Source organism: Tenrec ecaudatus, chromosome 2, assembly GCF_050624435.1.
Source record: "Tenrec ecaudatus isolate mTenEca1 chromosome 2, mTenEca1.hap1, whole genome shotgun sequence".
In the NCBI taxonomy this organism is placed as follows: domain Eukaryota; kingdom Metazoa; phylum Chordata; class Mammalia; order Afrosoricida; family Tenrecidae; genus Tenrec; species Tenrec ecaudatus.
The window spans coordinates 75,878,374-75,902,230 of record NC_134531.1 but is presented as its reverse complement, the minus strand read 5'-3'; the positions used below and the strand labels follow the sequence as shown (position 1 = coordinate 75,902,230).

General features: G+C 43.6%; 1 protein-coding gene across 1 annotated transcript in view; it reads left to right on the top strand.

Annotated features, from left to right (window-relative positions):
- The window catches only part of DMGDH (dimethylglycine dehydrogenase), a 302,254-nt gene that overhangs the window by 266,069 nt on the left and 12,328 nt on the right, over positions 1–23,857 (top strand). Inside the window, exons 14-16 of the mRNA XM_075541210.1 lie at positions 923–1,140; positions 2,762–2,919; positions 7,852–7,911. Of these exons, the coding sequence (XP_075397325.1) occupies positions 923–1,140; positions 2,762–2,919; positions 7,852–7,911 (436 nt within the window). The remainder of the gene's footprint in view (positions 1–922; positions 1,141–2,761; positions 2,920–7,851; positions 7,912–23,857) is intronic.

The window sequence follows — 23,857 nt, the reverse complement described above, 5'->3', positions numbered from 1 at the left end:
ACAGTGCTACCTGGGGCTCTTACTTTCACAGGGTCTTTAACATACACATATCTGAAAGACTATTGATGTTTAACAAATGTTTTAATCTGACAGAGGCTCACACTAGTTATAAAACGATTCAAATTGCATGTTTCCATCCAAGACGTACTAGGGCCCACCTTAGTAGCTTAGCTTTATACAATTCCAGGTGAACATTTTATGGTAGACTTGAATTGCACCACCTACTGCTCGGTTAATTAAAAGCCAGTCCTGTAGGAGGGTCTTAATAACGCACCCACCTACCTTCAAGACTTAGAAATTCAAACCAGTTTTTAGAGGGTTTTTTAAGTCACTTCCTTGATTGTCAAAGCAATTATGCCTGGTGGCAGGTGCATTATTAACCTTTAACGGTGGCAGCATGCCTCCTGTGTAGAGGCATTAGAGAAAATTTGGCTTTATATTAATTTTTGAAGATTGAATCATTAGTTTAAATGCAAAGGGCTGTCACTACTTAAAAGAATTGTGAAGCAGAGTTCATTTAAATGGAAGGATCCTCTGTACTATGAAAAATGACTCCCATATTTTTAAGTGAGTGTTTAAAAGACACTTGCTTAATGTGTCAGGGGCTCAGTTTCGTTAGCTTTAAAATTTTTATGTGGTTAAATAAAATGACATTCTGGGGAATTTGCTGGAGTTTCTGACCTAGAGCATGTTTTCGGTCCAAAATGCCTTATTCAAGTAAGATTTAACACCAGGGCTTTGACTCAGAATCTATAGTTTAACCAGATACCCAGGTGATATATATATATATATATATATATATATATATATATATATATATATATATATATATATATCTGATTCAGTATATGTGGGGTAGAAATGCAAATTTTCTGAACAAGGGGTGGAACCAGAATTCACCCTGTTTGTGACTTAAATGCAGGTGGATTGAAGAAGAAGCAGTGAAAGGTGGATATGAGGTTGACATTAAAAACATCACTGACGAGCTTGGCGTCCTTGGAGTCGCAGGGCCAAATGCAAGAAAGGTCCTTCAGAAACTCACCTCGGAAGATCTTAGTGATGGAGTTTTCAAGTTTCTTCAAACCAAGCCCTTAATGGTTTCCAACATTCCTGTCACTGCCATTCGGATCTCGTACACGGGTAAGTGAATTGACGCGTGGCTGTCACTATGAACTGCATCCAGCAACGGTGGTGAGGAGAGTCCAAAGTCAGGCAGTGTTTCATTCCCTTGTTGCCATGGGTCGGAACCACTTTGACAGCCCCTAATAACAACACACTGGTGAGAACTGAGAAACAGTGGAGACAGTCTTTAAGATAAATCCAAGAAGCTGTCAAATGTGTACCACTAGATTCATTTACTTTTGCCAGTGTGCGTTGGAGTAAGTTTTCTACTACCCAGTTCTTATGGCAACTCTATAGACTCACTGCTGGTCACTACAAGTGGTTCCACAAGTTGCTGGTTGGTTGATCCATTTGCATGCGTGCCTCTTACGTAAAAGGAGAGATGAGCAGGTGAGACAATGTGGGGCATGAAAGAGTTGGAGGGTCCACGGAATATTCAGGTCAGCAGACTCTTCTTGGGAACATTCAGGTTGGCCTCCCTTCAAACCACATCAGCACCTTTCTTAGGTCATTCCCACTCACCCACTGCTCTTCCAACATCTAAGTCCATGCGGGGCTATTGGGTGGCAGCCAGTCCATCCCAGCTCACTATGACCCTGTTCATAAGGGAACGAAACCCTCCCAGGGCCTGCATCCTTCTCACAGCGGTTGTTACGCTGGAGCCAATATTGTGTCGCTCCCTGTCGTGGAAGGTCCTCCTCTTTCTCACTCCCTCTCGACTTGACCCAGCAAGAGGTCCTCTTCCAGTGACATCTTCATCTATTTTCTGACCTGGCACATAGTTGGTATTTAACACCGAGATGAATGAAGCATCTCTGGGACTCGCTTCTGATCTTCTCTAGACTTCCTGGTCCCTTCATACAAGGAATACCCACTGCCCACGCATCTCTTCAACAATCACACGCAGTCTTCAATGTTGGAGAACAAAGAGGACAAATAGGCTGAGAGGTTGTCATTCTTCCCTGGCCTAGCCTACCTCCTACCCTGCCCTCTGTCCCTTTCCTTCCCAGTCCTAGCAAAGCCGTGTCCACAATGGAAACTAAGCAGGACCGTTTAGGTTGGCCTTCATGTCCTTGGCTTTGGGGCCCCAGCAATGACAGCGAGCAACACGGCAAGAGGGGAAGAGGCGGGAATGGAAAGACTCAGGGACTATGGCTGCCCACAATGAAGAGGCTTTGGAAAATTGTCCATTGACTTTATCTTCAAGCCTTGTGACTCCTGGGCAAAGGTGTGAGGTGAGGGTTGAGGTACCTAAACCTTGTCCCCATTATCTTGATAAACTTTGACACCCTAGTGATGCGCCCAGCATTGTTGTCCTGGCAAATACAAGTATAGTCAAGCCTTGTGAAGTAAGGCTCCAGGGTAGAGATTAACTCCTGGTGCACAGGCTTCATGCATCTTTAGAAGTGTCCCACATGCTGGCCGCTACGTGTGCGTCTGGATGGGGCACACACGCATCCAGGAGATAACAGGCTCCTTTTTAGAAGGGAATTTTGTTGTAACTCTTTATGGATTGATCTTTCTAAAAAAAAATTGGCAGGGTCTGTGGTGCAGAAATGGAATCTCTGCTGCTTTTACCTGCCTTAGTTATGCGTTCTAGACCTAACAGTCTGGCATGGCACCTGTGGGTTTGTTTCAGGTGAGTTGGGCTGGGAGCTGTACCACAGGCGAGAAGATGCTGCAACGCTTTATGACGCTCTCATGAAGGCGGGCCAGGAGGAGGGAATCGACAATTTCGGAACCTATGCCATGAATGCCTTAAGACTGGAGAAAGCTTTCCGAGCCTGGGGGTCAGAGGTTTGAAATACTAGTGTCTTAATTGAAAACTGTATGGCTATTGTGTGAGGCTTTTGTGCAAGGGCTTGTTTGAACTACATTCCCGTTGGCTCTGACTATAGGTGAGACTAGATATGACAAGCGAACTCCATTCAGTTGAGGGCTGCAGTATCTCTTGTTTTCCCAGCTTCAAGTTCAGTGACATGCTGACGTAGTGCTTATTCTGCCTTCCTTGTCCCCGCTTGGCAAAGAGCTCCGGGCAGCTGTGTCTGAGTACTTGGAGTAGGGAGCCTGCCTACCCTAAGAGACCATAGATCACCTTCATTTTCTTCTGATCTTGTACCTTTTGGAGGAGGTAACAACTCAGGTGTCTTTGTGAGGAGTAGAGGCAATGGCCTGAGATGTGCGGCTCTAGCTTTCTTCCGTTATTACTAATTAATAATGCTAACCAGGAGTGTCTGTTTTCATAGTGTTTACTACTTACACAGCATTTCATTTCCACATGCACGATCTCAACTCTCTGGAGAAGTAGCTATTATGCATATTTTACACATAATCACACTGAGATTCAGGGAATGGCCTCATCTAAATTCCACAAAGCCACACCACACTCACTGTCATCGAGTGGATGCCGACACATAGCGACCCTAAAGGACAGGGTAGAACTGCCCCAGTGAGCTTCCAAGACTGTAACTGTTCATGGGAGTGACTGATGGTTTCAGACTGCTGACCCTTTGGGTCACAGCCCAACACATAACCATTCGTTCCACAGGAAGTGGCCAGGCTGTGGCTCAAACACTGTTCTCCATCTTTCTCTTTCATACCCCAGGCAGGCTCTGGCTCTGTCTGCTTTTTCAGATTGACTCGTGGTTGAAGTCTTCAGCCTGCGAGGCGAGATAAAGGATAGTGGGAAAGCATGGAGCTCAGAGTGGGGCCTCTGGGTTTGGATGATCCCAGTAGCTATCTGGTCTTCATCCTCTACTCTAGAGCCTTCGTTTCCTTTTCTATAGAAGGGCGATCATGTTTATTCTGCATAGTGTAACTATTGTTGTTGTTGTTGTTAGCCAGCTCAGAACCACAACAACCCCAGGCACAACCAAACAAAACAAAACACTGCACGCTCTGCCCACCATTCTCACAATTGTTCCTACGTCTAAGCCAACTGAGGCAACATCTCTGTAGGTCCATCTCATCGAAGGCCTTCCTCTTTTTCACCGCCCCTCCATTTTCCCAAACATGTGGTCCTTCTCCAAGGGACCGGCCTCTCTGGACAATATGTCCAAAGTATGTAAGATGAAGTCTTGCCATCTTTGCCTCTAAGGCAGTGTCCTCAACCTTTCTAATGCCAAGACCCTTTCATACAGTTCCTCCTGTTGTGGTCACCCCCAACCATAAAATCATTTTTGTTGCTAGTTCAGAACTGTAATTTTGCTACTGTTATGAATCGGGAAAGGTCATTTGACCCCCCCCAAAGGGGTCTCGATCCACAGGTTGAGAACCGCTGCTCTACGGAGCACTCTGGCTTTACTTCTTCCAACACACACACCAGTTTGTCCTTTTAGCAGTCCATGGTACTTTCAATTTCTTCTTCTGCACCACAATTCAGATGCATAGATTTTTCGTAGGCTTTCATAGGTTCCGTGTCCAGCTTTCACATATATATGATGCAGTGGAGAATACCATGGTGGGTCAGGCTCACCCTGGTCCGCAAAGTAGCACCTTTCCTCTTCAGTCCTCTGACTTCTTGACTGCTGCTTCCACGAGCAGGAATTGTGGGTCCAAGCCAGGCAAAATCCTCAAGTTTCCATCTACTGGTCCGGTTGTGAGGATTTGGGTCTTTCCTACATTGCTACAATCCTGGATCGTCAGCAGCAAGTGCTTCAAGTTCGCCTCACTGTCTTCAAGCATACATTAATAGGCCTTTCTCTAATCCTGATGCTACAGTCTTCTTTGTATAACCCACTTTTGTTTGTCATTAAATACTTTTAGTGGGGCCTCTTAACAGCTCTTATCATAATCCATACATTCATTCATTGTATCAAGCACATTTGTACATATGTTGCCACCATCATTTTCAAAGCATTTTCTTTCTACTTGAGCCCTTTATATCAGCTCCTCATTTCCTCCTCTCCCCACCCTCCCTCCTTCATGAACCCTTGATACATTTTAAATTATTATTTTCATATCTTACATCATCTGCTGTGTCCCTTCATCCACTTTTCTGTTGTTCATTCCCCTGGGGGGGGGGTTATATGTTGATCCTTATGATTGAATCCACCCTTCTCCCCTTACCCACCTGTCATCACTACTGCCATACAACCTAGCTTTTTGATGATTTTCTCAGCATAGCGTATAGATTGAACAAGTCTGGTGAGAGGCTACAACCCTGATGCACACTTTTCCTGATTGTGAACCAGGTATCATTCCCTTGTTATCTTGGCACAACTGCTTCAGAATGAGCACAATGAAGTATCCTGAAATTCCCATTCTTCTCAGTTATCCACAGTTAATTATGTTCCACAAAGTCGAATGCCTTTGAATAGTCAATGGAACACAAGTAAACATATTTCTGGTCTTCTCTACTTTGACCCAAAATCCATTTGATTTTAGCAATGATACCCCTTGTTCCACGTTCCCTTCTGAATCTGGCCTGAACTTCTGGCAGCTCCCTGTGACTGGACTGCTATACAGCATAGGTATTAGTGATACATTATAAAGTGCCTGACATATAATAACCAACTACCATCAACTTCATTCTGACTCAGTAATCCTCTAGGACAGAGTGAAATTGCCTCTGTGGGTTTCTAAGGCTGTAAATCGTTACAGGAGATAACCCACCTCTTTCCCATGGGACCTATACTCATAATAGAATGCATTGATCAGCATCTGAGAGGGAAATGTGGGTATGAAAGTGGAGACATGGCCTCCTCTCAGGCAGTAAGCCTATGAACAAACCAAGTGAGAGAGCTCAGAGGTGTACAGGACAGCCAATTGAGGTCAGTGAAAGAGGGGGTGCCCTGGGAAAGTTTATTCATCTATAGGATTCATGTTCTATTATAGACTCTTTATTTAAAATATCATTTTATTGGGGGCTCATACAACTCTTAACACAATCCATACATCCATCCATTGTGTCAAGCACATTTGTACATTAGTTGCCATCATGATTCTCAAAATATTTTCTTTCTACTTGAGCCCTTGGTATCAGCTCCTCATTTCCCCCCCTCCATTCCCCACCCTCCCTCCCTCACAAACCCTTGATAATGTATAAAATTTTTTTTCATGTCTTACACTATCTGATATCTCTCTATTAGGGACTCTTTTTTTGTCTTTTTGTTTTGTTTTGTTTTGTTTTATTAGGGGCTCATACAACTCTTTTCCAAATTCATACATACATCAGTTGTGTAAAGCACATTTGTACATTCATTGCCCTCATCATTCTCAGAACATTTGCTCTCCACCTAAGTCTATCAGGGACTCTTACTGCACAGTTGAGACCTTAGATGAAACTTTAGGGGTGTATGCCTTACAAGCTATGTTCCCTCCTATGGAAATAAAATGATTCACACATAGGAACTTACAGCCCTGCATCTGGGCTAAGGTACCAACACAGAGCATGGGGCTCTGGTCGTTGACTTTCCTGAGGGAAGATCTGGGTTTGATTCCTAGAAATGCGCCTCATGGCAGCCCCCACCTTCTGTCCGTGGAGGCTGTGTGCTTCTGTAAAGTTGAACAGGTTTAATTGGCTCTTCCAGATGAAGACTGATGAGGGAAAGAACATTTCAATCTGTTGTGCATGAAGTCACTGTGGCATGGGGACTGGCTTGATGGCAATTAGCAACAACAACAAAAAAAGGGTTGATAAAGACTGTCTTTCTAGACAGATTTTCCGTGGCTTTTAAGCTTATATCAGTTTCAGTCTGCCCCCACCATCCCAAGAAAAGGAGGCCACAGACAGAAACCCCCCCCTCCCCCACGAGGGGCCATTCTTCACCCTCCCTCTGCCTTTCTCTCTGGAGAGCTTTTCTCCCAGCTGGTCCTCCACTTCCCCAGCAATGCTGGAGCGCCCTCTAGTGTGATCGCGGCAATCCATCTTCTGGCCTTTGTTTTGTTCACTCGCTGCCGCTTGACCCCCATCCCCCCACCCCTACCTCGGGAACATTTTGAAACTCCAAGGGAATTAAAACGATGACTTTAGAGTAGCTCATATTGATTAAGAAATATGAGAACACATTTATATAAATCTAGAAGTGCATGTACATCCCCCATCTGGTTTATGTGTTGTCTTTAAAATGTGAGGATTTGTAAAATGGAGGTTTGGATCAGTTCTCCAAATTCTTAATTGGAGCAAGATAGAGCACCCACCAGAAATGAACAAACGACCACCCTTGTCTGGGTCTATTCCAAACAATTGACCTTAGCTGGAGCTTAGAGTATATCTTAATGACTCAGTTGTGTTTAAAAAGATTGAACCTCTAACATATCCTCCCCCCTCCCCCCCCAACCTTTCCTGCACCCTGTAGAAACCATTTTCGTACCATCTGCGTACCTCTGTAGCTATCCTGATTCTTGGCTCATTGGAAGATGAGTCGAGAGCTTAATAACTTTAAACATCTCTTTTTGTAGATGTCTGACATTAAAGCGTGTGACAGTCTCATTTCTGGGAGGAATATCATATTGTGATATTGTTCAGACATTAAGGAAAATAAAAGACCCGTGTGAACAACAAAATTTAGTACCCAGACTGATTATTCAAATGACAGCAGTTGTTGAAAGGCTTCCGTTTTATTTTGGATGGGGAAATTTTTTTTAAAGATCAATTCAGAATTCCCCCCCCTCCCCGCAGAATCTACATGCAAAATAAAAGAAATCTACCAAAAAAAAAAAAAGAAGTGATGTCATTGAAATGATTGTTGCTCATTTAAGATTTAAAATGTATGTGTTCCCTTTTAGATGAACTGTGATACAAATCCCTTGGAAGCTGGACTGGAGTATTTCATAAAGTTAAATAAGGTATGTTGGCGCACCAAAGGGTGCTCTGAGTACAATCTCAGAGTGTGGATGGTGTTTCCTAAAACAGCATGATCCACACATGAAAGTCGTGTGTGTTTAACAGACTGTGGTTACAGGAGAATATACATAGAAACACCATTCAGTTGCTGCAGACTAAGCTTTTTAAAAATTTGATATCAGCTCAAACTATGGAAGTGGGCTTGTAGAATTATAAAAGCAGGATCTAGCCTCCGTGGGCACTAACTCTGAACCCCGAGGCAAGACTGCAGAGGGTGAAGGTAGTGATCAGCCATATCTCAGCTGACATTCTCGTTAGGAGTGGCACCGAGCCAGTCGGCTGGCACCGGGAGTCCTGGTGTGTGGGTTTGTACAGCGGTTAATTAAGCAGACTGCCTGGGCTCACTCTCCCTGGCGGCCTCACGGCGCGAAGCGGCCTTGCCTCCACGCATCCCATCCATCTGCTGGCCGAGCATCGCTGCATGGAACCCCAACGTCCGGTGCGAGCAAATGCCACGTTTCGAGCATCTGGTCAGCCTAGAATGCGTGCTTACTGCGAAGCCAGTGCAGGCCAGGGGACCAGACGTGCTGGTAATGGCCCAAAGGGAGCCCCGTCCTCAGGGACCCCTTCACACAAGCAGCATCAACATTCTTCCCGAGCTTGTTAACATTCTGACTCTCAGCGCCGCCCCCCGCCCCTCCAGCCCTGCGCAATCAATCTCTGGCGGTCCACACGAGAAACCACTTATTTTAACAAGCTCCGCTGAGCGCTCCGAGGCACGTGAGGGTTGAGAAACCCCACCCCACGAGATGAATGCATCTTACCAGACCTTCAAGTTATGACGGCCTACCACATCTATACGAGTTAACCAACAGAAAGAAGGTCAGCGCACAGAGAACCTTGAGCCGTAGCACCCCCACTCGAGTCCATCCGCACTGCTGCGACGCTGTCGGACCGAGGAGCGCTGCCCTGTGGCATTCCGAGGCTGTGGATCTTCACGGGAGCTGAGGGCAAGAGGAGGCCAAGGGCTGTCTGCTCCCGTCAAGATGTACAGCCGCAGGATCCCACAAGGTCAGCGCTACTCGGTCCTAGAGCTTGACTACGGGTTCGGATCGACTCCACGCCAGTGAGGTTCAGAGGGTTGCAGTTAGTCGTAGTGCTGAAGGAAGGGCTGAGGCAGCAGCTGCTGCTGAGGGTCCTTGGTGCCGATGCAGGGGCCAGGCCTCACTGCCTGTCTCTGTTGGGCCAATGTGCCCCAGAGTTCTCCACTGGCTGGTTCTTTAAAGCAGATCTTAGAAGTAGATCACTGCATCTTTCTTCTTTGGTTCTTTCTGGAAGTTCTGCTGAAACCTCTTTGGTATCACATCCACAGCACCTAGTCTCCACTGATGGGGGCTTGGTGGTTCCTCCAGGTGCATTGGTCGGGAATGGAGCTCCAGTTTCCTGCATGGAAAGTTGGAATTCCACCAAGGCTCCCTAGGGATATTTGCTTTTGTTGTTAAGTACGGTTGATTCTGATTCCTAGAAATCCTATGTACTTACAGTAGAACAAAATGGAGGTTTGGATCAGTCCAGCCTCACAAATATTCCTGTGCTTGAGCCCACAGTTGCAGCCACTCTGTCAGTCTGTCTTGTTGAGGGTCTTGCTCGTTTTCATCCATCTTCAATTGTATATATATATATATGTGTGTGTGTGTGTGTGTGTGTGTGTGTGTGTACAATGTCCATACATCAATTTTCAAATTCTGAGCTTAAGGTGTTAACATAAAACACGTACATGTGTAATATTAAATTTCAGGAAAATGAATCTTGTAAAGGGCTTTAAAGGGAGTATCTTTCTGGACATTTTCCCATGGCCTTTATTTTTATGATCTACCATCTGCCTCTAGACCAGAGAAAGCAGGTGCTCGGCGTGCAGGCAGACCCTGGCAGCAGATTGCTCCTATGGTAACAGAAGTTTTCCTTTAGCCATTTAAAATAGAGATAAAAATGGCCCAACCCCTGAAAGCACTCAAGTTATGTTGTTGGCCACCAAGAAGAAGAAGAGAGATAACTCCGTCTTCTGCTTCAGTATTTGTTATTATTGTTTGGGGACAAGGAATGGATACATGATGTCCTCATATTAAAATTAGGCTTTAAAACCTCCCTTTATGATTATAAGCAGGTGTGGATTATGTATTTATTAGTTCTTTCAAATTATTTTAATAACCCAAGCTCGGCTCAATAGCTTAGTTAGCTTTTTATTAGACAATGAGTTTGGATTTTGGTATGGTTTTGTGATTTCTGGATTGTTGGTTCTCATTCTGTTATCACTGAGTTAATTCCTAATGAACCCATTTGGGTCAAGATGCATGTGGCCCAAGGGCCAGAGCCTAATTGAGTCAGTGTTTTTCAATTATGTTGATTCAGGCGGCTATTTGGTATCAGTCTAACCATAACAATGCTTGTTACCTTCCAAGATAGGTGGATAGGTTAAATCCACTTTATTGGCATGCTATTTGCTAGTTTAGCAACTCTAGCTTAGTTTCTGAAGAACGTCCAGAAGTTTCAAAGTAAAGTATGCAACTCAGTCATTCAAGTCTTATGCCTGGAAATAGACAATCAAATACAATATTTTAAAGACTAATTTAGGTCCATATTGCTTCAGAAAATTGTTGCCATATGAAATCAGAAGCAGACACTTATACAGAGGGATATTGATATTCAACATTAAAACCAACTCACTGCCTTTGAGTCAATTCTGACCCTATGAGTTACAAAGTAGAATTGTTCTAGAGGGGTTTTTGGAAGGAGCCCTGGTAGAGTAGTGGCTACACATTGGGCTGCTAACCTCAAGGGTAGCAGGTCAAAACCATCAGTCACTCTTGGGGGTTAAGACGAGGCTGTCTACTCCCATAAAGAGTTGCAGTCTTCGAAACTGACAGCGGCAATTCCAACCCATCCCAATACACCAGACCATTCTTCCCTGGCGCTGCTGAGTGGGTTTGAAACACCAGCTCTTAGATTAGTAGTTGCATGCAAACGGGTTGTGATGGCCACCCAGGTAGTTTTATATTCAATCTCCTCAAACCAGCCCCTACCCCATATGGTATTCTAAAATTGTTTAAAATCCATTCTTCTCTCTTCCTCAAAGCAAGTATGTGAAATTCCCTGCGTGACACTTGAAGTTGCTAGCACAACAGTCAATTGTGTAAGCAATAATATGCAGAAAAGACCTAGAGCTGTAACTGGGTCAGAGCAGAGCCAGCAGGTGGCTAGAGATGGGTCAGTCCAACCTCCTGCCCCTGACGGTAGGAACACCAAAGCTTCACAAATACAACTCTTATCACAATCCATACATAAATTGTACATCTGTACATTTTTTGCCCTAATCATTTTCTCTTTTTTTTTCCTTTTTTATTTTTTTAACATTTTATTAGGGGCTCATACAACTCTTATCACAACCCATACATATACATACATCAATTGTATAAAGCACATCTGTACATTCTTTGCCCTAATCATTTTCAAGGCATTTGCTCTCCACTTAAGCCCTTTGCATCAGGTCCTCTTTTGTTCCCCCTCCCTCCCCGCTCCCCCCTCCCTCATGAGCCCTTGATAATTTATAGATTGTTATTTTAGCTTCACAAATTTTGTGAAGTCCCTTTGTATTATTAAAAATAGAAGAAAAACCTTAGATGATTCCAGAAACAACAGAGAAACATGAGTTCAGAGCAATGATTTCCAACAGGAATCAATTGAGGAATTGAAGATATGTCATGACTCCATGTCATCCATCTGCTTTAGCCTACGGCTTCGTGAGGGTTCGCAAGAGGTCAGTCCTGGCCTGTGGCCGTGGCAGCACGCACGGGCATAGCAGCCCAACTCTTGCAGGGTGAAATTTGACCCTAGCAGGAAACAGGTAGGATAACCTGCTACCAGTTGTGCCACTTTGAAGGTGTGCCAGCCACTGTCTTTGAGTGGGCACCACTGATTGTTTCCTACATGGGTCAGAATCCACCTCTTGGGAGATTGGTTTGCTCTGCAGTGTGTACACTCTTGCTGTCTTCAGTCACAGCGGAACCTTTTGGAGCCATTGAGGGCCCACGCTGTCACAGCTTGAATACTGACTGACCTCCGGCTTGTCTTGTAGTGCTCTCTCTCACCACTCTCCCACGAAGCCCTGGCCTAGAATGGCCCTATAGGCCTTGACGAAAACACTGCCCAGGAATTTGTGTGTATATGGGGGTGGGGTGGGAGGGCAGGAAGCTGAGAAAGGGCAACATATAAAAGAGGGCTTCAAAAAATTCATGGAAAATTTTCATTATCTTTCCATTCTATTTTCCCACAAATTTTGTGAAGTCCCTTTGTATTATTAAAAAAGAAGAAGAAAAGCTCCTAGATGGTTCCAGAAGAAATAGAGAAACATGAGTTCAGAGCAATTATTTCCAACAGGAATCAATTGAGGGAATTTTTTTTAATTGCCTGAATCATCTGGAGGTTGTTTTTTTTTGTTTTGTTTTTTTAAGCAGGGGGAAAAAGCTAAAATCACTAATGCTAATCCCCAGCATTCTTTTTTTAATCGACTTGGACTGTAGCCTGGCCCATGCGGTTTGGAAAAGCATCCCTGGTTGGTTCTCATATGTAGTGTAGTCAAGACTGACTCTCGCTGAGATTTGCTCCACCCTCAGTCCCTGTTACTATTCTAGCTCAAAATGCCCCTTTGTGCTTCAGGAAGCAAATCTGTGCATGTTGTTGTTTTGAAGAGTCGTTGCGTCAGTTCCAACTTATAGAACTCTTATGTCCACAAGAATGAATGCTGCTGGTCCTGCTCGATCCTCACAGTCCTCCCTGCCAATCCATCTCCTTGAAGGTTTCCTCTCTTTCACGGGCCCTCGACTTTATCAAGCATGTTGTCCTTCTCCAAGGATTGGGCCCTCCTGATGCCAGGTCAAAAGCATGAGAGGCAATGTCCACTACGCTCTCTTCTCAGGAGCATTCTGGCTGTACTTTTTCCAAGACATATTCTTTTGGCAGCCCATGGTATAGTCAGTATTGTTTGCCAACACCATAATTCAGGGGAACCATTTTTTTCTCCCATCTTCCTTCTTCATTATCCCACTTTTGCATGCATTTGAGGCAATTAAATATATTTCTAATAAGCCGAAACAGAATAGTGGATTAGAAATTCCTTTCTAACATGCTGTCTGTGAAAAATAATTTCTTTCCACATCGATATTTTAATACTAGCTAATATTTAAGTGTGGTAATTAGATGTTTTGTTAACTTGAACCTGTGTGAAAGTGAAGTCCAACCTGTCAATCAGTGACTGTGACCTTTTTTTTTTTTTTAAGAGAAACACTGGGAAATTGCCTCCTTTCCTCTTCCCCTTTGCCTTCCTCCTCACTGGGTCGCTGGGTCTCTGTGTGGTGGTTATATAATCATTTGTCCGTTTGAGAGGATTCAGAGTGAGGGAGGGAGTCTAGCCTGTCAACCAGGTCATAGCCAATGAGGCCTCTGTGTGGGCGTAGCCTTCTCCTAAGGATTCTTGGAATTCCTGTATTCCTCCTTGGAGGTGGGAGTCATTCTCTCTCTTTGCTCACTCCCTGGGAAACATTGCAGCTGACAAGACACATGGAACTAAGCTAGTGCCCTGAGCTGGAGGAAGCCCCTGCTGTGCTGAGATGCTTACAATGGTGCTGGACCCACAAGACTTCCTCCCCACTGGTCTGTGATCTTCCTACATTTGGCATTGTTGCATGCGTTTCGTGAGTCTGAAGAGGATTTCATAGATTTGTATCAGACATATGGGCTAATATCAGACATAGATTTGATCTGGATTGGGCTGGGATGCTTTCTCAATATTCAATTGCTCTTGTATTTAAAGCTCTTTCTTATACATATATGAGTCTCCCTGGATTTGTTTTTCGAGTCTACCCAGACTAACACGGGCTGCCTTATGTGGGCCTCCAACCTGGAGGGCTTTTGGCCCCTGCCATGTTCCGACCAACCTTGGATGCAAGGGGCTCTGCACCCACCAGTCTGTGGTGCACCCACCAGCTTCCCACTTCCCCTTTCTGTGCCCTCAGCCTGTGGCTACACCAGTCTCAAGGACTCCAGCTAGCATGGACTTGGGCTGCACTGGGCGGAGACGCCTTCTTGATAACAGAGTTCTTTCTTATGTATATGAGTGTCACCGGTTTGATTTCTCTAGACAACCCAGCCTAACACATTACTGAGTACTTTAGGTGCAATAAGCCTGATGGTAAGGGCTTTGTCTCTTTACCAGTTTTAAAAATTTGTTTATTTGTTGTTTTAGCTTATGGATAGTTGTGCTTTAAATAACTTGCTCCTCAAAAAGAAACCCTGTATTTTCTAGGACCTACTTTGTTCCCAGCTTCTAATGAATGCATAATAGATTTTATTCTGCTTCTACTGGTTAGAAACCCAAGCCATGCTACATTGTGTGTGCATGTGTATATCCCTTACAGAAAAATAAAATACCTCTATTTGCTTACATATTAGTACTTGATTCTCTGTGAATCTGGTGGGAGGTCTTCAGCAACAGACAAGAATTCAATCATTCCAAGAGGAAAAGTCTGAGACTGTCTATGACTTATTCTAAGGCAGCTGATTTTCCCTTTGCTCTTGATTAACACATATCTTCCATTTCCAACGAAAAGAAATGCCACTGATTCCCTCCTCCCCTCAAATCAACTTCCTCTGTTGTTACAAATCATAATGCCATTCCCAAGGGTGACAGGAGTAGCATTTGGATAAAGGGCTTTTGTTTGAAGAGATAATACAAGTGCATTCAATTATTTTTACGTATATCACCAGTCTCATCAATGCTTCCTCTTAGGCGAGGCCGGCTCACTTTGCACACGATAACCTGTGAATGTGCCCCTCCTCAGGGAGAGGGTTATTTTCAGTGTGAGCGTTAAGAACTGATCCTGCAGTTTAAAGGGAAGTATCAGGCTACATGAGCTCTCGGAACCATCCGTGGTTATGGCCTCAGCCAGGAGCTTAATAAGTGATGCTTAACATATACAAAAGAAGTCATCCAGCCTGCACCAAAGGCGCTGGGCGAGGAGGGGGCTGGAGGAGGCTCCAGGAAGTGATGGAATGCGATGGAAAGGCTCATCAAAGTGGTGCAGTGCTGGAAGTATTAATCACCAGTTTATGCCAAGTACCTGAGAAGACAGCTACCTGGCCAGCAATGGGAAGAGAGCCAGCTCTGTGCCCGTTCCAGAGAAAGGCAACCCACAGCATGAGGAAGTTGTCTAACATCATGAGCATCACATGCAAGTGCAAATTTGCTGAGGATAATTTAAAACTGTGTGCAGCTGTGCATCCACAGAGAGCTGCCAGAAAGCCCCGCTGTGTTCAGAGGGCACGGAAAGAGGGCTATCATTGAGGATATCAGATGGGTCTTCGCTCAAGCAGAGAATGCCAGAAGGATGCTTACTAGTTTTATTGACTCTGCAAAGGCATCCGATTCTGCAGATCACAGCAACCTATGGATAACACTGCAAAGAAGAGTGATTCCAGAATGCAAAATGGTGTTCATAGACCAAGAAGCAGCCATTCGAACAGAATGAGGTGACACTGCATGATTTAAAATCAGGAAAAATGTATGCCAGGCATGCATCTTTTCACCAATTCTATTCGGTCTGCATGCTGAGCAAATAGTCTGAGAAACCAGACCCACTGTGGGGTGTGAATTGCTGATCTGTTTGCAAACACAAACTGTTTGTAGCACTCAGGGCCCTGGCTCTTGAGTATAGGTGTTGTGATACAAACATCTGTTTGGCTTACAATTTTCACTCCCAGGTTAGCCAAGGGCATCTTTTTAGTAAATGTGTGTTGTTGCTGAAAGCAGATTCAAGAGATGATGCTAAGGAAGTAATGGGCTGTCATTTTGACATCCTTGCCTAAGATGCTAGGAATTTGGAGGTGGAGAGGCCCTAAGGGTAAGGGTTAATGATGGGTTTTGAGTAAGAAGGGATAGTCATATGAAGGAGATCAGGTTAAAAAGCCGTCGGTTGGTGACTGGAGATCCTTTTCCCAACTGCTGAAGAGATCCAGTGGAGAGCCATTGAAGGCAATGGCGATAGGCTGGGGCAGAATGAGGGATCAGTGATATTAAGCAAGTAAAATGGGATTGCTTGGGAGGGGTAAATAGGAGGATCTAGGATCACAGTAATGATGTGGGATCACAGAAGAGGGATGGAGTAGAGTCAGGGGCCTTCTGAAACTTCCACGAGGAAGAGTCTCAGGAAGCCACTGGACATACCGATCTGGAGAGCTCTATTTTGCAGGTATGACTTTAGATCATTTGCATACAGGTAGGAATAACAGCCAGGATATGCTTGGGATGCCCTCTTTTATAACACCCTGTACTTACCTCAACTGTGGAGTTCACCACCCCCTCCCCCTAACCTTCTCCTCAGCTAGCCTGAGCTCCTGGAGAAGAGACTGAGAGAGCATGCTCAGGGTTAGCACTGTGACTGGTAATTAGTACGGGGTTAGGGTATATTTGTTAGAGGGTCTGAATCATGACTCTGCCAGTCATTGGCTCTAAGACTAAGAAATTGTTGGCCTATAAGCACTTTATTTTTCTCATCTGTAAAATGAAGGGGTGGGGGGGGAGCACTTCATGTGTTTGTTTTGCATGAGATAAAGAATATTTGTTGCCTCATCAAATATTCCTTCCCCCCACCCCTTTTTTGTATGAGAAAGAGGTTTATATACAAGAGCAATTGAAAATTCAGAAAATGTCCCAGCCCAGCCCAGATCAAGTCCTTAAGTCCAATATTAGCCCATATATCTGATACCCATCTATTAAGTGCTCTTCAGAATCACTAAACACATGCAATGAAGCCAAATACAGGATGATCACAGGCCAGTGGGTAGAAAGTCTTTGGATCCAGTGGCGTTGCAAGAATCTCAGGTCTGGCAGGGGCCTCCACATGGCTTCTCCAGCTTCCAGGGATGCATCAGGGTAGGTCCATGTGGCTTCTCCTCAGGGATGTCTCGCAGGGAGGCAGCAGAGAGATAGAAATGTCTCCCACCTCCAATGAGGGAAAAATACAGGAGATCCCAGAATTCTCAGGAGAAGGCCATGCCCACACCGAGGTCTCACTGACTATCTCTGGATTGACAGGCTAGACTCCACTCCTACACTCTGTTTTTTTATTATTAAATGCTTTTATTGGGGGCTCTTACATCTCTTATCACAATCCATACATTCATCCATTGTGTCAATCACATTTGCACAGCTTTTATGGGCATCAATGTCAATCTTTCAGGGAAGTTAAAATCTTTCCATTTCTGGAAGGTCCCAGCAAGACAGATGCTGTGTCATGATGAAGGAGTTCATCTCTGTCCTAGATGCAAAGGAAATAATTATTACAGGAAACAAGTACACAAGCATGTGAGGCTCAGCAGTTTCCCATGTTTCAAGCACCAATGGGGATTGTCCTTTAGCCAGGGAAGTAGAAAGTGTATCTCACAGTTGTCACGAGGGCCGTTAAACATGAAGCACAGCTGAGAGCCCCACAAGTCCCTCCCAGAGTGCTCGGTGTAGCCTTTAGCCTCAAAAACCACAAACTCAATGTCCTCTTTAATACTAAGTCCAGCAGAAGTCAGGCCGTGGGGGCTATATGACGTTCGGAAACGTCTGTCTGGGTTCGAATGTCAATTCACCTAGTTATTGACTTGACTGAAGAAAATGTCAAGTGTGAATCCTCCTAGGTTTCTATTTGTCCTTCCCTTTCGTCACCGTGGGTCCCTTTTCTAGTTACACGGAAAGGTTTTCATAGGGGGAGGAATTCTTAAACCAGTTTCTGATTTGGGGTTGGGGAAATGCTAGGTGAATTGTTGCTTTTAAATTGCTGAGGGCAGAGAATGAAAATGATGTACATGTGAAAGCGTTCATTTCCCCAGCCAGTAATGACCGAGTGGACTCGTGAAATGAATTAGTTAGCATTTTGCTACCAAGGAGTTGTTGAGATTGTAATTCTTGTAAGCATAAGTTCTGTATTCACAGTGGAAAAAGAGCTGATCATTGGGAAGCCTGGGCTCATGTGACTTGAACTTGAACTCATTTGAACACTCTGGATCAAGACCCCTAACTTGGCTGAGCCTTAGTTTTCATATATGCATATATATGTGTGTGTGTATGTGTATAGATATATACACACACAGATATATGATCACACTAAGTTTTACTGCTTGTTTAAAATATTGATGATTCTAATATTTGCCTTTCTAAGGTGGTGGATCATTCAACCCATCTCTGAAAATGAATAGATTCAGTACACAGTTTTATCCATGGGACTGGGAGACTAGCACACAGGCACCAGGTACCAAACAGCTGACAGGAGACTGAGATTCACATAAAGAGCATGGTCACATGCTCTACAATGGGATTCCTTCCAGGACTGTGATGGTCCCTGGTCTTAAGTGATGGTCCCGGGTCTCATTTAAAATGAGAAATATCTTAGGAAAGTATGGGGGGGAAGTGGCAGGAGATGCCGGTCACCTGGATTCTCATCCTCACTCTTCCACTCTCTCCTGTGTGTAAAGCATGGGTGCAAGGTGCCATAGCCAGCGCTGCAGCTGGGTTTTGTCGGAGGCTTCCCGAGGTCAAAGGATGTCACACTGATTCTCTAAAATCTATAGAAACTTTGATATTTAAGTAAAAGGATTTGAGCCACAATTTTGGTCAAACTGATGACTTCTTAACTTGTTTGATGGTTTTTGACCATGTTTATGGAGAAGAAAAGGTCTAGTGTATGATTTACTCTCCCCTGGTATATTATATCTGTGTTAGTCCAGGTTGACTCGAGAAACAAATTCATGGACACTCACATATTTATAAGAAAGAGCTTTATATAAAGAGTAATTGTATATTGAGAAAACATCCCATCCAAGTCCAGATCAAGTCCACAAGTCTGACATTAGCCCACATGTGCGACACCAGTGCCTAAAAATGACGCTGAATGCAGGAAAGTCACAGGTCAGTGGGTGGAAAGTCTTGCAGATCTAGTGGTGGTGAAAGAATCTCAGTGCTGGCCTGAGCCTCCACGTGGCTCCCCCAGCTCCAGGACTCTGGTTCCATCAGCATAGCTCCATGTGTGTGTGTCCCACTTCTTGGGAAGTGTGTGTCCCACTTCTTGGGAAGAAGATAAAAGTTCCCAGAATCCTCAGGAGAAGGCCATGCCCATACAGAGACCTCATTGGCTATTACCTCATTGACAGGCTAGACTCCACTCTTCCGCAAGTTGACAGGAGATGATGTAACTGCCACAATATCCTATTGCTCTGACTCTCTGGATCAGCGCATTGCTGAGAACGCTCAGTTGCCCTCAGTACCATGACCAAGCCAGGACTTTTGAACAAGTTCTTCCTGGTTGAGTCATGGCTAATGAAGCAAAGCCTGGATACACAGAATTTCTAAATATGGGTGTCTGGAACCATAATCAAAATGGGCAGTGGGGGAGGGTTATAGGCTAATCCCCTGCTGGAAAATTTGACCCCATCTTAGAAAAGAAGGGCATTTTGAGCATTGAATAACAACCAAATTTCTTGCCTGACAGAATCAGAAACAACACTGCCCTGCTCAAAGGTGGTGGCAGATCACACTACTTTGAATGTGTCACTCTCCCACAGCGCTGGCAGTATCCACTCTTACATCAAAGCTCACTGCACATTTTCTGAGTCACACATTCCAGGGCTTCAACCTGTAATTTTTCCTGTTCTGGTTAGCATTCCAAGCATCCACATTTTGAAAATCTTCATCCATCCTGGGTTTGCTTTCTTGACCATGCCTGAACTGATTCAAATTGGTTTAACACTCTGGATTAAACAATGCTAATTTAATTTCTTTAATTTTCATGTGTCTTTAGGCAAGGTCCAGAGTTTGGAACCATCACCACCTTTGTGGTAGCAAGACGGGACCTTCTACTCCTGTAGAGTTGCAGTGTGGTGAAGAGAAAAGCATCAAGGCTAGAATCATGAACACCCAATTTGTAGGAAGCGATGTAGAAGGACAGTATCTGCAGAGCAGTCAGACTGCTGGCAGATCGGTTCTAGCCAAAGGCATGGATTCCGAACAGCCTTACTACCAGGCAGAGACCAGTATGAATCTTGATTATGCCTTATACAACTCGATACTTGGTCAGTTGATTCCCCCCTATAGACATGACATGAATTTGTACTGGGGGCAAGTATCTCTTACTTGTTCCATGACAGAAATTTTCTCCCTGGCTTTTTGAATGTTGATGGGTTTTTTTCCCTCTTTACACATTATTTGTATTTTTATCTTTTATGTTATATGATTTAGGCTTAGCACCTTAGTGAAAATTTGTTTTTTATTGGTTTTCCCAGCTGAAAAGCATAGGAGGAGTGGATGCATATTGAGAATCACTGATACAAAGGGTTATAGGGAAGACAGGGGTGGGGAGTAAATAATGAAATGGGGAGGCGGAAGGAGCATTAGGACCAATTGTAAATGCACAACTCATTTTAAAGGCAATTTAACCACAGCGGCGGGGCGGGTCAGGGAGGGATGCTTTAAGACTGTTGTGGTGGTGACTGTATAATGACCCTTGATATGTTTGAATGATTGAACTATTGAATTTCATGATATATAAATTATGTGCCAATAAAAGTGTTGGGGGGCAGAAATACAGTCTCAGAAACTCACAGGGGCAGCTCTTCTCTGTCTTATAAGGTTACTATGAGTTGGCATTGACTCATTGGCAGTGAGTTTAGTTTGGTTGAGGTTTTAGGTAATATGGGTACTTTCAGTAAAGCTAGTAAGAGATGAGTAATTGCATGCCACTTAACATCTGCTTAATATTTTTATACATGTGAGTGCTGTTTTAATCACTTAAAAATAATAAATAAAAACTACAAGCCAAGACTATGTTCAACTCTAATTTCAGGGTCCTAGGAATGTTTTTTTTTTTAATTTTAACAATTTATTGGGGCTCATACAATTCTTTTCACAGTTCATATATATACATACATCAATTGTATAAAGCACATCTGTACAGTCTTTGCCCTAATCATTTTTTTCTCTTTTCTTCTTTTACATTTTATTAGGGACTCACACAACTCTTACCACAATCCATACATATACATACATCAATTGTATAAAGCACATCCATACATTCCCTGCCCCAATCATTCTCAAGGCATTTGCTCTCCACTTAAGCCCCTTGCATCAGGTCCTCTTTTTTTTCCCCTCCTCCCTCCCCATTCCCCCCTCCCTCATATGCCCTTGGTAATTTATACATCGTTGTTTTGTCATATCTTGCCCTATCCGGAGTCTCCCTTCCCCCCTTCTCAGGGTGAGTGGGTTGGAAAGGGGGAACTGATTACAAGGATCCACATGTGACCTCTTCCCTAGGAATGTTTATTAAAGTAGTTAACTCCTATTTGTTCAGTTAACTTGATAGTGACACACTGAAGGAATATATTTCTGTTCTTGGGTCATTGTGAGAAACCAATTTAGAGTATGAGCAGGAACTATATAATAGAAACAAACAAACAAACCAAAATTTTGGGAGAGAAGCCGAACATGACTGGACTACCATTGCCCATTTTAATTCTTTCCAAGTCAGGCTCCTGGTGGTCTGTGAAGGAAGTCTTCTCTCGGTGTGCTGGTGCTGTTTCTTACTTGTGTTGTAAACATGTGCCCCTCACTTTGAGTTAGAGTTTTGTTGTAGTTGTTTTTGTATCATTTTCATTCACATCTAAGGATGATGTTGCTGACAAGATGATGTCCTAACTCAATGGTATACAGAAATAGGTGTCACATTTCATTATTATTAACCTTCAGGATGTTTTCATATCCTTTCACACAGTACAGATTTGTTTTCTGTGTAATGAATGTCATTCAAAACAGGTTCGGGCCACCTAGAAGTAATTTAAAAGAAACCTTTTCATGTTTACATCAACTATGCCTTCTCATGATAGACTGCAGGCACAGTCATTTTTTTTAAATATAGGTAAAGTGCAAAGGTGTTCATATTGCTGTGTAACTCAGACTGACGTGTGATTTTTCTCTTGAGGAACTTGTGATAAAAGTATCTCATAGTGGGAAAGTAATAAGAAATAGAGGAAAGAACTAGGGGGCAAAAGACATTTCTAGAAGTATAAATATAGGCATACACATATGCAAATATGTTAATATATAACAATAGGGATATAGGTCTATGTACATATATTTAAATGTTAAGCATTAAGGTAGCAGACCGGCTTTAGGTCTCTACTCAAGTACTCCCTCAACACAAGAACACTGTTTTAACAACCTGGCATTCTGTGTTGCTCACCTTCCCAACAAGATTGCTGAAGTCAAAATGTGTGCATAAGCAAATTTGGTGAAGAAAGCTGATGGTGCCCAGATATTACAAGATATAGCATCTGGGGTTTTACAGGCATGAAGTTAAACAAGTGGCCATGTAGCAGGGAAGCGAAAAAGTCCACATGAAAGAAGCACACCAGCCTGTGTGATCACGAGATGTAGATGTGATCAGATATTGGTCAGTTGACCCCCACTATAGACATGACCTGAATTTGTACTGGGGGCAAGTATCTCTTACTTGTTCCATGACAGAAATTTTCTCTGGGATCGGGTATCAGACATCAGAAGACCCCAAACAAAGAAATATATTGTTGAAAATGGTGGGGGTTGTGGTTGAGACCCAAGCCCATCTGTGGACAATTAGACAACGGTCACAAGGAAGGAACGAGTTAGCCAGGGTGCAGCATAGCACCGATAGAACACACAGCATTCCTTTAGTTCTTTAAAACTCCCTCTCCCCTACTATCATGACCCCGGTTCTACTTTACGAATCCAGCTACACCAGAGAATGTACACTGGTACAGATAAGAGCTTTCAAAATACAGTATCCATGACAGATAACCCCCTGAGGAACTGTATTGGGAGTAGTAGATACTATGAAGGTAGGGAAAGGTGAGGGAAGAAGGGGAAGAAATGGAGAACTGACTGCAATGATTGACATATAACACCCCCCTCCCAGGGGGATGACCAACAGAAACGTGGGTGAAGGGAGAGAGCAGATGGTATAAGATATGAAAGTAATAATAACTTATAGTTTATCAGGGATGGGAAGGCCAAGGCTAGAGGAAAAAAAGAGGAGCTGATACCAAGGGCTCAAGCAGAGAGAACCTGTTTTGAAAATGATAGCAACCTACCGTATGTACAAATGTGCTTGGTACAATTGATGTATGGGTTGTTATAAGAGCTGCAAGAGCCCCAATAAAATGATTTATCCAAAGAAAACGTATCTCATAGAGTTGCCATGGCAGTAGAAGAGCTCATGAACATAAAGCACTCAGGATAGTTCCTGGCATATAGCAAGTGATTAATACATTGTGTTATTTACTATTCTTATTTCCATTTGGCCAAGTGACTGGAAAATATCCATATTTCTACCCATTCCAAAGTAAAGTGACTCAAGAGCATGTTCAAATTACAAAGCAGTATCATTGATATTGCACGCAAGTAAATTTTTGCTGAAGATCATCCAGCTATGGTTGCAGCAGTACATTGACAGTGAGCTGCCAGAAGCTCAGGCTGGATTCAGAAGAGGACATGGAACAAGGGATATCATTGCTGATGTCAGATGGATCTTGGCTGAAAGCAGAGAATATCAACAAGATGTTTACTTGTGTTTCACTTACTATGTGAAGGCATTTAACTTTGTGGACCATAATAAACTGTGGGTAACCTGAGAAAGACTGGGAATTCTGGGATACTTGTGCTCATGTAGAAGCTGTACATGGATCAAGAGGCAGTTATGCGAACAGAACAAGGGAATACTGCATGGTTTAAAATCAGGAAAAGTGGTGTGTATCAGGGTCGTATCCTCTCAACATACTTATTCAATCTGTAATACTGAGCAAATCTTCAGAGAAGCTGAATTATGTGAA